The following is a 17,055-nucleotide window of genomic DNA, read 5'->3' on the forward strand; positions in this document are numbered from 1 at the left end:
AGGGCAGAGGGAGGAAAAGTGGCCAGCAAAGATGACAGAGCAGCCTATTAAAAGTTAATGAGTACCTTTGTGGTGTTTTTTTCCTGGCCCAGATGGATAGCTCCCAGTTGATCCACTGTCGGGAGCTTGTGGCACATCACCTTTCTACTCTGCAGTCTTCCCTGCCTCTAAATTCCGTTTATGTCTACCGTCCCCTCAAGCACACCTTGGTGACCTGTGACAAAGGAGTGTTCAGATTACATCCCTCCTCTGTCCCAGGCTCAGATTTCTCCAAGGACAACAGCAAGCCAGAAGTGCCAGTCAGAGGTACAGCAGCCTTCTACCATCATCTCCCAGCTGCCAGTGGGTGCAAGCACACCTCTGCTAAGCGCAAAGTAGAGGAAATGGAAGTGGATGACTTCTATGATGGAATCAAACGGCTCTATAATGAAGATAATGCTTCAGAAAATGTGGGTTCTGTGTGTGGCACTGATTTGTCAAGACAAGAGGGACATGTTTCCCCTTGTCCACCTTTGCAGCCTGTTTCTGTCATGTAGATTCAATAAGTGTTACCTTCAAGTGCAAACTAAGGTAGACTACTCTGGGGATGAGAACAGGCAAGACCAGGAAAGGCTATAGAAGGATATATGCCTTATCAGGCTGATTTGAAGTGAGCCAGAAAAAAAACCCCTCATTTACTTGTCCAGCTAATTCAACGTTATTTAAGCACTTAAAGACCAAAAAAAAAAAAAAAAAGATATAAAAAATCCAAAAGATGCAAAATTTTTTAATAAGCAAATTTCTTTTTAGTATGTCAGTTGTACTCTTTTTCTGCTGGAATGTAATATAGCTTGCCCCATGTAAAAAATTCACATTTAATGTTTTTTTAAAAAGTTCCAAAATTCATAGCTAGCAAAACTGTCTCCAGTGTCCTGATTTATTTTTCCTTTTGCTTTTGCTTGCTTCTCCATTGAGTACTTAATGAATTTTATGCATGTTTACCTATGCTGACTTCTACTGAATAGGAAACCCCAAAAATTATTTTTTAGCAATTTAATGAACAGATTATTTCAGTGTGACAGCCATGTTTAATCCATGATTGAAATTCCAGTTAATCTGAAAAGGGTACTTTGGAGGGAGCTGTCCAATATGAATCAGAGGTGGTAATAGAAAAAGAATATAGACAATAGAAAATATTATCACATTGATTTTATGTTTGTCTCATTTCAATTTCTACAGTTTAAAAATAATTACCGTTTTCATTTTTGTTTATCTTAAAGTGAAATTTAAAAGTGGCATGTAATTAGGATACTCTTAGATTTGTTGAAAGCATCTTTGAATTTGCATAAGAGAATTTGTGATAAAGTTAATATATCCAGGTGCTCACCAAAGAAACATGTATGTAATAACTAAAATTAAGGTTTTTGTAACTGCTCAGTTTTCACTCAATAATCGTAGGAGAGACTGTCTAAGTGTTGGAGCAGCTCTATGATTTGAGTCTATAACATGTAATAACTGTATTCAGTACCCTAGTTTTATGTTAAACTGTTAGGATTTCCTTGACAAAAGTTATTCCCCTTGCCTTCTCAGCCCCCCTGTATTTCTCTTAATGACCTCTGGATCCTGAGCTCCTTTTACAGTCTGGAAAAGGTATTGCAGTCACACCATGTACTGATGATAAAAGCCTCTGGTAGCAATAAAAAGTTGTCCTTAAACCTTTGTATCTGTAACTTCTTTTTGCTTGTGAAGAGATACAAGTTCCTGATTGCTTCAGCACTGCCATTTCAACTAAGGAAAACAACAGAAATGGTGAATATGCTTACTAAAAATTAAACATATAGAAAAGGAGATTTGAATGTGATTGAGAGATGTAGCTTTTAGAAATAAGGAACAATTTTTCTTTAAGGTATTTTCTCATTGGTGGATTATGGATCTTCCAAACAGTAAATTCTCATCTTAGTTGGACTGTTCATTAGGGCAGGCTCAGACCCGAATCTAGGTAATGTGTCATTTTTAGCCCACTGATTTTGTTCAAGTCTAGCTGAGCAAGAATATTCTCAGGTCAACATCTGACTTTCCTGAAACTCTTATAGTGGGGTTGACTACCTATTTTATGACCTTACAATCCAAGTAAAAGGGAAGATAGCAAATTCATCTTGATCTTAGTTCTTGTGAATTGTGGGAGCTCCAGGAAGTTTGCAACTACATATGTTCATAGCATCTATAACATGAATGGCACTTAGTTCCCTTTCTTTCCCCTATTTAACAGATGAGGACATAGAGTATTGGGTCAGAATATTTCATTTGTAGTCCAGTAGTTGCAAACTGAACAAAAGTTAGAGGACAATAGGATTTTCATTGTTTGATCTTAAGGTTTTCTAATAATTAAGAATTGATGATACATCACTTTGGAACATGATGTTTTTATGGAACACTGAATCAAGTGAAATAGTTGGGCTGCTCTCAGCCTCAAAGTTTATTTAACCCATAGTTTAATTCACTGACAGGACTTTGGAGACCTGCCCCTTCTGAGCATGCTTTCAGTTCCACCTTCCCTGCCATGACTCCATAGATCTCAGCTCCCTTCTTCATGACTTAAGAGAACTTGGGTGAGACAAAAATAGCACAATATTCTTGAACAGCATGAAACTTTATGTTAAGAACATTCCTGCTGTTATGTTAGTGCCAGTCTTACCTGGAACTATTCTCATCCTGTCCCAAGTTACTTGTGTTAAATTTTGGAATCACATCACAAACTCCCAAGATTTGGAAACTCATGGTGAGGTTATATGTCATAATTGCCTGGTGGCTAAAAAAACCTGTCATTCCGTGAAGTCTCTGGAAAGGCAAGGGAATATACTTGAGCATAGTATTAATATTTATTCTCTAATCCTCCAACAGAAAGTGAAAGACCATGCTCTATCTAGTCATCAATGATTAGGAGAATCTAAATATTTACTTCATCTTCTTCAATTTACTTCAAAATTGGTAAGTTGGTTATTGGGAGAACTGAATTGTCTCTGCAGACAGATGATGTCTTGCTGTGGAGGGGGAAGGGAGAGCTATGAATGAGGAGGAAATGCCGATAAAAGTTCAGGTATAACTGATTTGTCAGAAGTGTTCCTGACACTGCCTTTGGCTCTGAAGGAAACCAGAAGGTAGCTAGCTCATCACTCAGCCAAGCTAGTGAGAATCGGAGCCTACATTCCCACTAGTGAGTGAAATAAAACTGGTGTTTGTGCCCCCAAGAAGTACTTCTTTTCTCCTGTGCTGTGACAGTCACCATGTCTGTGTGTCTTCTGTACTCTTTTTACATACCTGCATTTTCATCCTTTCTAATTTATTCATTTTGGATTTCCTGAAGCAAGAAGGCAAGTTGTGCTTGAGCATTCTCCTGCCCAAAGCAGCCTTTTACTTGCAAGTATGGTTAAGCTACTGATACTCAGCCAGCACGGTGGAGAGAGCTTATCTTCCCCCAAAAAGATAGTCCCAAACTACCTTTAAGGTAGTTTGTACACCTTCACCTGGAAAGTAAAGATGCTGTGCCATGTGTTCTGCGAGATAAGCTGTTTACATTAGCAAGTATAGGATTCGAGGGGGGGCGCAGTGGCTCACGCCTATAATCCTAACACTCTGGGAGGCCAAGGCAGGCAGATTGCTCAAAGTCAGGAGTTCAAAACCACCCTGAACAAGAGCGAGACCCCGTCTCTACTAAAATTGAAAGAGATTAATTGGCCAACTAATACATATAGAAAAAATTAGCTGGTCATGGTGACACATGCCTGTAGTCCCAGCTACTTGGGAGGCTGAGGCAGCAGGATTGCTTGAGCCCAGGAGTTTGAGGTTGCTGTGAGCGAGGCTGACGCCATGGCACTCACTCTAGCCTGGGCAACAAAGCGAGACTGTGTCTCAAAAAGTATAGGATTCGAGTTGTCCAGTGCCACATGCTTAAGAATTGTTAACAAGGTTCAACTTCTAACTCATCTCAAACCTTTACCCTTTCAATATGACATCATGAAGTTTTGTCTAAATGTTACAAGCCTCCAAAATTCTCTAAATTAGCCTTTATGTTAAAACAGTGTCTCCACCTGTTATTAAATAATGTTTTGAACTTTGGCCACCAGATGGTGCTTCTAGAAAAAGAATACAGCATCTTTAAAAATTTCTGGGAGAAATTGTTTGCGCATACTGTTCAGTAATGAGCAGTTGAATTCTCCTCTCGTTGCTAGCCCAATACATCAACATTTGTAGTTACAAGTTTGGATCACTTAAGGTACCAGAGGCCTGTGCATCAGCACTAAGGAACTTTAGCAGAACCAGCCATGATAATTGATGGCAAGTCTCAAACTAAGCCAACCCTGAAACAGGCTTGGTGCAGTGGCTCCTGCCTGTAATCCTAGCATGTTGGGAGGCTTAGGCGGGAGGATTGCTTGAGCTCAGGAGTGTGAGGCTACAGTGAACTGATGGCACCACTGCACTCCAGCCTGGGTGGGTAACAGAGCAAGACACTCTGAAAACAAACTCCTAAACAACCAGCTTTACAAATTAAAAATTCCAGTTAGTGAGTTGTGCAGCCCTGCAAAGTGGCCTTAGAAATACACTGAGAAGGCTTGAGAATAGCCAAGTCTCAAAACTTTGCTTTGAGTTGGATTTGACCAATTATTAGGACAGAAAAAGTGAAGTGCACATTTACTCGAAAGCTTTCCCTCACCATACTGATGAGGTTAGTGGCTTTTATGATGTCCTAATATGTAGGATGGAGATAAAACTCCACCTTGTGCCACCTCTTGATTATTCTTTCCTTGAAAAGATACAGTGAGAGGTAACCAAGAATGTCTCATCAGATACAGAGACTTGAACTCACAATTCTAGTTTTTTGTTCCCAGGAGCTTCTGAGTTAAGGATCAAATGGAAACCTCTTTCTCTGGAGTCTTAAGGTATAACGTTCATAGCAGATCAAATGCCAGAATCATTGACCTTACTGTGTTACACAGGAAGTAGAAAAGCATTTTGAATAGCCCTAGGCCCAGTGTACTGGTTTCTCATTTCTTAGAAATGTCTTATTTTACTAGGCAATAGGACACAGAATGAAGGGCGGCCTTAGGCAAGCATCCACGGAAAAGCAATTGGTCGGTAATAGACTTCTCGCTTTTCAGAAAATTATCTATATTCAGCAGACAAGACAGCATGGAAAGGGCTTATCTTTTTCTTTACACCAAAAATTTGCTTTGTTTATGAGATATACAGAGGGACAAGTCCAATTCATAGTGCGTGGCTACATCCCCAGCACCTAATATAGGCCTGGTGCTCTACAGAGAATAGAGTATTTGGAAAGAGAGGAGGGGTGAAGAAAGTGGGTGTAAAAAAGAAAAAAAGCTTAGAATTGCAACTCTTCAGAGTTCTGAAAGCGTTGTGCCTTCCCCCCGCCCCAGTACATATACACGCTCATTTGTTCTCGTATGGGGAAGGGACCAACCTTGTTATAATAGCCTCTCCTCTGATCTAGGGGCCATAATTTTGAAAGTTTCCACAGTGGACTAAAAGGCCATTCAATTCATGGCTCTGCAAGTAACTTATTTGGGGCAGCTGTGGAATCCTTTGTATCTCACATGATGTCTTGCTGACAGCAAAAAGGTCTCATTTGTCCACAGCTGCTGGTCAGGAAGAGCATAGTTGGGAAGGGAGGCGAGTGGACACCTAGGGGCACAGTTAGGCTTCTCAAACAACACGCAGTCCCTTCACCACCCCTGGACGTGTGAGTTGCTTGCTAGAAATCGATCTGAAAGCCCGATGGCATCCATCACAGGGACAAGAAACCATGGTCTTAAGAATTCAAAGATAAGGATCTTCAAAGTGAGCCACACTCATCAATGTTACCAAGTTGAAAGGTAAGTCATCTGCGAAGCAAGGGGTTTTATGTAGAAAGGTTGTCTAAATATAGTGAAAATTCTGTAGTTTTTCAGAAATTTGGAACTGTTTTCCCATAATCCGGGCCAATAGTAAGGCAAAAACAAAATAAGAAAGAAGTTTCATTTGGTAAGTACAGTTGAAGGGGAAGAAAAGTTCATTCAAGCACATTGGGATGAGGACTTGTTTTTATCTGTCCCAGCTCAGGCAGCACATGAGAAAGTTGCATCTTTCCTCTGTACATGTGCTGTGCTAACCTCAAGTGGACCATCCACACTACACTTGTATAAGAAGGCAGAGCCTCTATCTGAAGTCAAGTAGCTTTTTAATAGACTGAATCAAAAGCCTATTACCAATGAAAACAGGCCCAGATGGCTCAATTCACCCTGCTTTGCTTTTCCACAATCTAGTCTGAGATAGGCCAATAATTTTGGTTTTTTGAGGCAGAGTCTCACTTTGTTGCCCAGGCTAGAGTGAGTGCCGTGGCGTCATCCTAGCTCACAGCAACCTCAAACTCCTGGGCTCAAGCGATCCTCCTGCCTCAGCCTCCCAAGTACCTGGGACTACAGGCATGCGCCACCATGCCCGGCTAATTTTTTCTATATATATATTAGTTGGCCAATTAATTTCTTTCTGTTTATAGTAGAGACAGGGGTCTTGCTCTTGCCCAGGCTGGTTTTGAACTCTTGACTTCGAGCAATCCTCCCGCCTCAGCCTCCCAGAGTGCTAGGATTACAGGCGTGAGCCACCGCGCCTGGCCCAATTTTTATTATTGCCGATAATCATCCCTGGATGGATTGATATCCCTTAATTGGTCAGTAAGGAGAATCTGGGAGAATCAACCAGTTTTATCAACACTTGAGAAAAAGAACCAGCTCGGGTAAGATGCCAGACCGACTGCAGCGTCTCTCGGGAGAGACGGCAACCGCTTGGCAGGGGCACGCGTCCGTGGCCAGCTCTACCCGGCAACTGAACTACGGCTAGCCTATTGATAAAGGCCTGCCCCTCCCAGCAAGATGATTACTATTTACTTCCTCTAACTTCAAGGCTACAACAGAAAAAAAGAGAATAGCAACTAACAGCAGACTGCATTTCTTAAAAAATACTGCCTAATTTGATTTTTAAATATTGCTCAAAAAATATCTTTATAACCTGATGCAGACTTTGTTTTTAAAACAACAGGATAAAGTTGATATTAAAATATTGCAAAACTGATACTGTCCTGCTCTGTTATCAGTTAAGGGGTTGGTACCCTCACCCACCTTTCCTACTGATCACATCACTAGCAGATTTCTACCCTTACAGATCATAGTGTAATATGAAGGGGATGGCTTCTGACTCTTGTGTTTTGATCATTTAGTGGCTCAAAGGAATCACACTTAACATTTAGTAATAGTTTCTACGTAAAGACAGCTGCTTGCCAGCTTGCTCATCCATTGGTCTAAGTAACCTCTTTCCAGGAATCAAATGATTCAAGAGGAAGGGACTGTTGCTTCCTTGTTTCACTGTCCAACAGAAGCATATATTACCATTCTTACATCATGCCACCAACAGTACTTTTATGAACTACCTACTAATATGGGGCTGAAAAATGAAGATGGAAATAAGCAGATCTATAGAGACAAGTAATAAAATTAAAAAATAAAAGGTATGTCTATGCTCTACAATAGGTAAGAATTTGAAAACTGCCCCTGAGAGGTACAGCTAATAAATTAATCTAGCCCTGAATCTGACTTGTCTCCAAAGGGTCAGCTTTAAGAAACCACAGGCTCACTTGACAGGCAAAAGTGCATTTGGATGTGGGTATATTTTTAGTGATGCAGTCTGAGTGCTTTGAGTCCTAGCAGGTTTTCTGCAGATATGAAGAAAGCCACCCGGGTGACTCCAAGAAGACAATGTGAATCAGAACCATTGTTAATGACGCTGTTACCTGGGAGAGGATATGGACTAGTTTGCGTTCATTTTCATGGTCCAACACCATGGTCCTGGCAAAAAGCTAGACACAAGGTAAAGTGCTTCACAATAAATAAAAAGGCAGGGATGGGCCACTAAGTTATTTTAAGATATCTTTAAATATAAATCAAGCCCCAGAGGCAGAAAGGACATCTACCCCAAACTGGCACATTTTAAACATGACTAAGACTTGTAGTCAAAACCCCAGTAACAAAAACCGGGATTTTTTGGTTGTATCCAAGATAAGAAGAGCATATTAAACAAATTTATGACTTAAATTTCCCTTTGAAGTGAGCTTAAAACTGGCATAATTTTGATACTCAAATTAAGTTTGAATAACCAATACAAAAACAGAACTGGATTTTTTTTTTTTTTTTTTTGACTAAAACTGAATTCCAAATCCAAAACAACTTATATAAGGGATGCAGGTTAACAGAAAAAGAGTCAAGACAGCAGTGGTTCCTGAATTTAAAGGAAGGATGCCCACTTCTCTCTCTCAAGAGGCAGATGGTCAGCTGAAAAATAAAAACATTCTATCAATAGAACACTCCAAAGAAAAAATTGCAGCCATCTCTGTACATGCAATATCAATCGTTTAAAAACAAAAAAATCCCAAACACCAAAACAACCCACAAATCTAACAAAAGGAGGGAAAATGTTGCCCAGATCTTATGACCTGATGATTGTTGAGAATCCCGATCGGGCTGTTCAAAATGCTGCTCACAGGACAGAGGACGGGAGTTACCATGAGATCAAGGTTGTGGGCCCTGGGGGTGGTGGCCGGCCACCTCGGGTTAGGGTACGTGCTGTCTTCAGTCCATGAGATCTTGGATCAGCAGCTTCAAGAACACGACAGCTAAGCAAGAGGGTCCTGGCACAAGACCTTGGGTCTTGGCCTAAGTTCTCTGTTTCAATTAATTTCCTTTTAATTAATATTATTATTAAATATTATGTTTTTGGTAGTGGTTAAGTCATTTCAGTATCCACTATGGGCAGTGGTTTATAAACAGACGTTGACAGATACAAACAGCAGTGCGGTATTTGACCCAGACTTTAAAGGAATCGGAGGCGATGATGGAAATGAGGCACACTCTTCCCCACGCGTGTGAACAGACAGCTCCTGCTCCTCTAATGCGCTATGTCCATTAGGAGAGAGCAGGGCTTGTCAACAGCATGGTTACATAAAGAAGAAGCTACAGGAGAGAAAAAAGAAAGGTTCAGATTCAAATTTGATTCTTAAAGTCTTCGAAAAGAAAAAAAAAACTTTTCTACAACGAACTGTGGAAGAACAGCAATGTGCCAGTTACAGGGCGACTTCACTGCGCGCAGCTGCAGCGTCGGGCCGGGGAGGAGGCCCTCGCGGGCCGCAAGGCGCGAGCCGGCAGGGCGGCATGGGCGACAGGGCGGGAGGCATGGGCGGTGAGGTGCAGGGCACCACGTAGCGACTGTCTCGGAGTCGGCACTGCCTGGATGGCAGCGTTGGAAGCCTGCCACGCAAGGTAAGAAAGGACAGGGCTCTGCCACCCTATTTCTTTATTCCAACAGAACAAGCATGTGTACACACACGTCAAGCAGCGACTAAAAAAACTCACACAAGGGCACACAAAACAACGTTTGGGTAAAAATGTATTTCCCCCGCTTTGAGTCTTGGCACTAGTGATATATGCGTAGATTGCCTGTCCGCTGCTCTCCTGCCTTAATAGACACCAAATCACCGAGCACGTCACCAAGTCACGACTTTCGTATGTGAGAAATGGTATACTTCACATCAATACAATTTAGTTTTTTTAAAAAAAGACAAATGTCTAACATGCTGCTTACATAGGACAATTCTGCATTAACATAGAAAGTAGATTACACAACAGTCTTAGAAAACAGTTATTTTCAAATAGCAAAATGACAAAGGATCTACAACTACGGTTTAAGGCATATCAGCATATTTTAAAGAAATAGACAAAAGTTCTAATGCTATTCACAGCTTGATTTTTCAATGTATTTTTAAAAAATCCCTTCATACCTACACACAAACTAGACTTTGCAGGTTGTAATTCCCACTAAAGAGTCACCACCTACATGTCCCGTCAATGGAACCAGAACATGTGGGAGCTGTGATTGGACAATTCCAGACACTTGCCAATGGCAAAACAGAGGGGTCTGCGTGGACGGTTTGGTGGGACCACACAGAGACAGTGCGAGGTGGGTCAGTGATAGCTGGAAACCCTGACTCAGTGTGTACAGGAAACAGGTATGGATGTGGGAAGAAAGCAAGGAAACCAAGTCTATTTCGATTGAGGTGCACAAGATATGCAGCGTAAGTGTCACAGCTGGTGAGTTACAAAGCAGAGAGGGACAATCGTAAGTAACCTGTGTCCAGCATTACATCAATCCCCCTTTTGAGATACCCTTTTTGGACAAAACCTTCACCGATTGATGAAGAGTCTAACCTGGGAAAACAGTCTCTGAATTGCCAATAAATTCTCATAAATGCTTTTCACCACATCCTACAGCACATAAAACTGTTACCGGTATCTAAAGCCCAGAAGTAAAAAGATGGTCGTTATATTTGAACAAAAGATGAAAGCCAGCTGGAGCTACCTGCCTGCCCCCACAAAAAGGTGACCACTGCCAGCAGTTACACCAGGGAGAGACCATTAAACTGAGATAAAATTAAGTGGTCATAAAGGCAGCCTGGCATAAACATTTTTTCCTCTTAGATTGCTCCAGTGGAAGGCAGTAGTTTCTCATTCTAACTGGATCTCTATAGCCAGAGCCAAGGCCCCTCTGAAATATCCAACAATACCCAATGGGTGTTGTTTAGAACATCGGTGGGGATTAGCAATTTTTAGCAGACTTCCACATTGAGATCAAGAAGTTGAATTTATCTGATTCTTGTGGGAAAAAAAATTAGAAATATGGCCATTTAAAATGTATTTGGTTGTTTGGCTTTTATTTAAAAAATAAAAAAAGGCTATTCAAACCATTATCTCCCTACTTCCCCTCTAAAAAAACAAGAAAAAAATCCATCCATCCCATTTGTTTTCTCTAACTTTAAAAAGTCAGAAAGCTCTCAAAGGTTTCTTGCTACTGTACTTACATGCAAAGGCGGACGCACATCCAATTAGATTGGAGGGTGTCATTTATTCCGTGCACAGCCAAGGGCTACTGTGAAAAAAGGCAGACACAGAAAGAAAAAAGCAGCAATAACAAACTAAACAGGGCCAGTGCGCGTGGGAGGAAAAGTTCAGAAGCAACACATTGAAAAAAAGAAAAAACTGCTTCTAAATGTTTCTTTTGACTCTTTATTCCCTGACTCTCCACATATGGTTTATTTTGCTGTGAAAAATGTAATGCCTAAAACAGTAATCAATCATCTTGGAATCAAAAAGTCAGCTGGATGCCTTTTGTTGTTAGGCTCATTTTTTTTTTCAAAGGTTTTAGTGATGCTAGAAGCAGAATTTAAAAGTGTACTTCCTGGTACAAGGCACAAAAACGCTCACACAAACAGTGGTTGAGCAAGCGCACGACACAGATTCCAGCTTTTGCCTGGGGCACACACAGGAGCAAGCTCAGCCCGTGGTTAGCAACAGCATGCCGGCTACTGCATTGGCTGCTCCACAGCTAGCTTCGGACGAGATTAAACACGATCTATACTGGTCCAGTAGCTCCTACACCTGTGAAGACCACTAGTGCTGTTGTTTCTCTTTGCAGTTTCTATTCCACCTTCGTTTGGGCTTCAATGAAACTGATCTTCTTACTTTGCCTAATTAAGCCTTAATCAGTTCATGGAAGAAAGACCATTCCTTCTTTTCTCTAAGTATGTTGAGGACAAAAAGGGAAAAACAAATCTTTGTTGGAATCAAATACAGACTTAATTTTTTTTTTTAATATGTGTCAGGGGAGGTGCACTATCCTATTTACTTACCCCACAAATAGTGAAGGCCAGAAGGAAAATGCAGGGGGAAGTGGGTTCATGAGAAACGTTAGCCTTTCAAGTAAGAAACAGGAGACTACAGTTAGAAGGCTGGGAGGATCTTGTTAGGGAAAAAGCAGATGCGAGGATAAGCATCAGAAAGGAACAGTACAGAAAAGAGATTAAAACACCCTTTTCTGTACAAATTAAGCATGTAGGTATGGGCTGGCATAGGAGGGGTTAGTCCTCATCCTGGAGGAGTCCATAGCCTCAAACACACAGAAAAGAGAGAGCTACTCATGCTCAGGGAAAGGTATGGAACATTCCTTCAAGACAACTGGATTTCAAACTCCAGCTCTTCTGTTTCTTCTTTTTATTGCCAAATATTGAAAGGAGACTAAACAAGCAAGCTGAATGTGAAACATTTCTACTTTCTCGAACTCACTGGTTGTGTTGTGTTCCTTCCCTTTTCCATCTTAAACGGACAAGATCCCTTCAGATTTGTGCTGCTGACGACACAGGGTTTACAGCAGATTTTCTGTGTGAAATATTTGTACAAATTTTCTCCTCTTGATCAGTGAAAATTTTTATTAGAAGCACCGATAGCAGTCATTAGGGTCCTCCCCTCAGCCCAGGGAGAGCAAATTTAGATGTGTTATTATTAAAGATTTTTTATTTTAAATAGTTAAGTAGGTTGTGGGAAGCCCACTATCCTTAGTAGAAGATTCTTCTACTAAAGAATGTTTTATGATCCAACCTTTGAGATCTCTGAGAGAGGGTTGAGGGTGCACCAGCAAGTGTGAACATGATCAGAGTTTTCTTGTACAGAGGACTCCACCTTAGCCAGCGTTTGAAGGTCCGTGTGTTCAGATGCTGTTTGAAGCCATCAGAGGGGCCAGTCTGAATAGACCCACGATCTCAGGCCAGATAATGTTATTGACTAAAGCGAAAATGTCACGCAAGTGTAAAAGTCACACATGATGCTTACCCACTATTCTGTCTACGTACAGATCTACCTTGGTTTGGGGCAAGTGGGGAAGAAAAGGCAGTGAGTTTAGGGGACCATGTGATCCTGGAGAAACCGAGAAAACGCAAGCGGCTGTCACGGCTATTCAGGCTTTTAGTTCGGCTGCAGAGGCGGTCAGAAGTATCCACGTCGGACGCACAGGCAGCAGTGTACCCCACTTTCCTCAGTCCAAAGCCAACACACAAGTGACAGGCCTGCTGCCCGCTGCCATTCGCAACAGGCATAAGAGGCCAATCACTCACTTTCCGGAAACAGAGTCCAGCTGCACAGAGCTTTTGCCGTTACCCCTCGTTCTACCATTTCCCCGCCACCCAACAATATTCAGCAAAATGAGTTATTAGTTATTGGTGTTTGGGGAAGGGTAAAAAAAAATACAAACAAAAAAACAACTAAAGGACACAAATGGCAGAGATACGACATTACTGCAAAAGCAGGTGAATGCGGGAACATCCTTGGCTTGCCAGGCTTTATGTGAAGCTTGCACTGCAAGTTAAAAAACAAAACAAAAAAGTTAGAAATAATAATAAAAAAAGAAAGGAAAATTAGGAGTGGCAGCACCGGCATTCGGCGGTGGCAAATGCTCATGCAATGATCATGGGACTGACAGAAATTAAAATCAAAAACTCAAGTAGGCTATTCTACACAACAAGCAAAAGCAAAAATTTTTAATATTGCATTAAAGAACATATAGTTAGTTTCCATTTGTAATTTAGAATTTGCAAATGACTTCTTGAAACCACTGCATGTTCTAGTGGAAGGATTTGTTTGGTTTTTGTTTTCTCAAATAACAGAACCATTATCTATTATATTAGGTTTGGGTATCACATTAGTATTGAATAGAAGCTTCATCTTCTACTTCTGAGCTGCTGGAGGAGTCAGAGAATAAATATACAATAAATGCCTTTGTACAATTGAAGAAAAGGTCTGAAGTAGCTTGGGGATTGAAATACAGTGGGTGGAGGACATGCTATTAATCTAGTTGGGAAGAGGGAAAAAAGGACAATTATATGGTTACAGCTACAGCAATGCCAGGAGCTTTCCCCCTCTTTTAGGTACAAAGCAATGCCAAACCCAAGACCCACATGTCTGATTTTAGGCAAATCCAAAACATACAACTTTACTCCTTAGCTGGAATAAAAAAAAAAATTTTTTAAAAGATGAGCAGATGGTTACGTAAACTACTTATTAGATGTCAGGTACAATTTTAAAACTTTCTTTTAGGATAGATGCATCGTCACCAGCAAGGGCCTGCTGGTGATTGTGCAGAGTTTTCATAAGCCACGGACACCCCCGACCAGCCCACCCACGGGCGGTCCCCCCACTGCGGCAGAAAGTGACTTGATGGCCAGAGACAGCAGCAGGTAGGGTCCAGCCAATGGCAGTGCCAGGGTTAGCCCTGCTCTGCCTGTGATCTTAGGAGGGGCAACACACTCTCCCACCACTCCAGGTCAAGGAGAAGTGGGAAGCCTTGCCTATGTTAAAAAAGGAGCGTGCGGTTGGAAAAGAAAGAAGAGAATATAAAACGGTCAGAAAAGCTAAGTCAGGCTCCGAGGCGGAAGCGCGGCGGGAAGAGAAATGAGCCTCTCTCTTCACTTCTATCTCAAGCGACGCTGGCTCCTCAGCGGCGGCCCGGCCTGCTCCAGCTACGCCGGGCACGGTCCCGGCTCCCTAGCAAAGCGCTGCTCTGGTCCCTGGCTGCTGTCTCCTGTGGTCCTCTCTAACCACGACGCCACTGCCGCTGGCAGGTACAGGGGTGGCTCTCGACTTTCTTTCTACTTTGGCACTTCAGGCCTCCTCCAACTGGCAGTTACTTTGGTGTAAATAGGAAAGTGTGAGAAAGGGTAAGAACCTAGAAAAAGCAACACAAAGAATGTGTGCCCAAACCTGGTGACAGCTGTGAACCAAATTAAGTCTCAGGCCATGGAAACTAAAGGAGAATAGACAAAGAAGGCTGAAACAACTCACACAGGCCGCACAGGAACTCTGACAGCCCACACACTGGTGAGGCCCCAGGACGGGAGCAGAATACTCTCGCGTGCTCAGCGCGACAGGGAGGCCCCCACCCCGGGAAGCTTGTGACTGGGACTTTTTGTAAACGGAGGCACAATACTGATCAGCTCTTGGGATTTTATTGCTTAAAGGCACATCTAAAGTCCACACAAAATACTCTCTTAGTGTTGCTGGTCTTTTAGTTTTAAACATTTTTAGTTTTAGGACTTGTACCTTTACTCACTTTAGTGCTTCAGGGCGAGAAAAACTGGGCTTTGGGTTTCCTAAACTGTGAGCCGGCAGCTCTGTTTCGTTCATGCCTACAGATGTACGCGCGCGCACACACACGCGCGCACACACACGCACGCGCACACACACGCACGCACACACGCACGCGCACACACACGCGCGCACACACACGCACGCGCACACACGCGCGCACACACACGCACGCGCACACACGCACGCACACACGCACACACACGCACACACGCGCACACGCACACGCACGCACACACGCGCGCACACACGCGCACACACGCGCGCACGCACACACGCACGCGCACACACACGCACGCGCACACACACGCACGCACACGCACGCACGCACGCGCGCACACACACGCGCGCACGCACGCGCGCGCACACACGCACGCACACACGCACGTGCACACACACACGCACATGCACACACACGCACGTGCACACACGCACGCACACACGCACGCACACACGCACGTGCACAGACACACGCACGTGCACACACACACGCACGCACACACGCACGCGCACACACGCGCACACACACACACACACTGTTTATCTTGAGTTAGTTTGGATCAACAGGGCATGACACCAGATGGCTTTGTCTTCACTGGAAAAGTCACTGATCTCTCAATATCTGCACGGGAAGCGTCACAGTGTCAGATACTCTCCCGACATTCATAGCTACAAAGGGTTTCTTTATCATCCAGGCAGTTGTGACTCTCAGAATTAATCCTGCATAACTGCATTTTGGGCCGTTGGACTCTTATGGTCACTTGGGTCTGCCTGTCCCAACCCCAACTAAAATTATGCCTCATCTCACCAACCACTTCTATTATTGTTTAGAAAATCTGCCTACTCCCTTGCTCTTGTGAACACATTTTCTCTTGTCTCAGAGCTCAGAGAGTCCACGCTGGGAAAGCGTGCCGTACAACTCCCAGCGAGTCATGGAGCAGGCCCTGCGGAGGTTACTGCAGGCAGCAGGACGGGATTCCATGGGCCGAGCGCGGCGCCTGACCACGACTGCATGGGCTGACGCGCTGCCTTCTCTTTTCCATACGACAGTCTTAGTTATTGTTGATTAAGAAACTCAATCCTATACAGTGTATTTTTAAAGAATGTCATTCTCTGCCTGCTCGAGTACCAATACTTTTGGTATCTACTTGTCAGCTTTTCCCCTCGAACCTCGGCCTCTAAGGAGGAAGAGCAAGAATCCTGAACAAGTTCTGAATTGCTCTGGGCTCCACCACAGGGCCACCGCGAAGGCATCCTTACCGCCGTGCTCACAGTCACCCAACAGCTATTGTCATAAAACTGCACTCTCTAGTCCTCCTGTGACTCGACGGACAGCTTCCACTCATAGGAGACTCTCCAGGAAGGCCCAACCCCCACGGGATTCAGGCAGCTGCTAGGAAGTGGCCGACTGAAGAACAGAATCTGCCCCTTAGGCACGTTAGGCCAAGGTCCTATTTAGAAGTGTTTTGTGAGTGGCTTTAGTTGGGGCTTGAGGGTTGGCGGGCTGTCTCAACAGGGTGAGCATGTTGATCATCGTCTTACTGAATTTGGAGGAAAGCTAGTGGCCACGTGCAGCCCTTGCAGACACTCTGTCTTGGGAACAGGACTCTCAGTGACAGGCTCACCAAGCCTTACAACACAGAACAGGAAAATAACTGTAACAATCATAATTTTAGGGTGCTTTTTATCAAGAGTCACGAGAACTGTGTCCAGAGGGCACTGAAGAGAGAGGAACCTGTCTTCTTGGAGACCCCTAGCGCTGGTGCAGGCGCTGCTGCAGGCAACGGGCTGCGGCCGCTCCCGGCTGCCCGGGCAGTGCCCCGAGTCAGTCTTTGCGTGCCCTTTGACAATGCCCTAAGAGCCTTTGTCATCTTCCCTGCACTGCAGAGAAAATACTTGCTTTTATCTGCCTGGTAAAAGACCAGTTTCCAGTCTGCAAATGGGAAAAGGAGAGACATGCAAGAGGAATGAATTGTTAGAGGTCCCCCGATAAGAGGGGGTGACACCTGCT

General features: G+C 43.4%; 2 protein-coding genes across 7 annotated transcripts in view; one reads left to right on the top strand and one right to left on the bottom strand.

Annotated features, from left to right (window-relative positions):
- Positions 1-1,698, top strand: part of CCNI (cyclin I) — a 26,607-nt gene extending 24,909 nt beyond the window's left edge. The window contains exon 6 of the mRNA XM_075997903.1: positions 93-1,698. Coding sequence (XP_075854018.1) covers positions 93-536 — 444 coding nt within the window. The 3' untranslated portion in view covers positions 537-1,698. The remainder of the gene's footprint in view (positions 1-92) is intronic.
- Positions 1,264-17,055, bottom strand: part of SEPTIN11 (septin 11) — an 81,757-nt gene continuing 65,965 nt past the window's right edge. The window contains exon 10 of one of the 6 annotated variants that reach the window (XM_012743919.2): positions 1,264-8,354. In XM_012743919.2, coding sequence (XP_012599373.2) covers positions 8,351-8,354 — 4 coding nt within the window. In that variant the 3' untranslated portion in view covers positions 1,264-8,350. Of the gene's footprint in view, positions 9,033-9,448; positions 13,260-14,889; positions 16,978-17,055 lie in introns of those variants that run through there. The other 5 variants (XM_012743902.2, XM_012743911.3, XM_075997902.1 and 2 more) reach the window with 5 other exon arrangements.

The sequence above is a fragment of the Microcebus murinus genome, chromosome 26 (genome assembly GCF_040939455.1).
Source record: "Microcebus murinus isolate Inina chromosome 26, M.murinus_Inina_mat1.0, whole genome shotgun sequence".
In the NCBI taxonomy this organism is placed as follows: Eukaryota; Metazoa; Chordata; class Mammalia; order Primates; family Cheirogaleidae; genus Microcebus; species Microcebus murinus.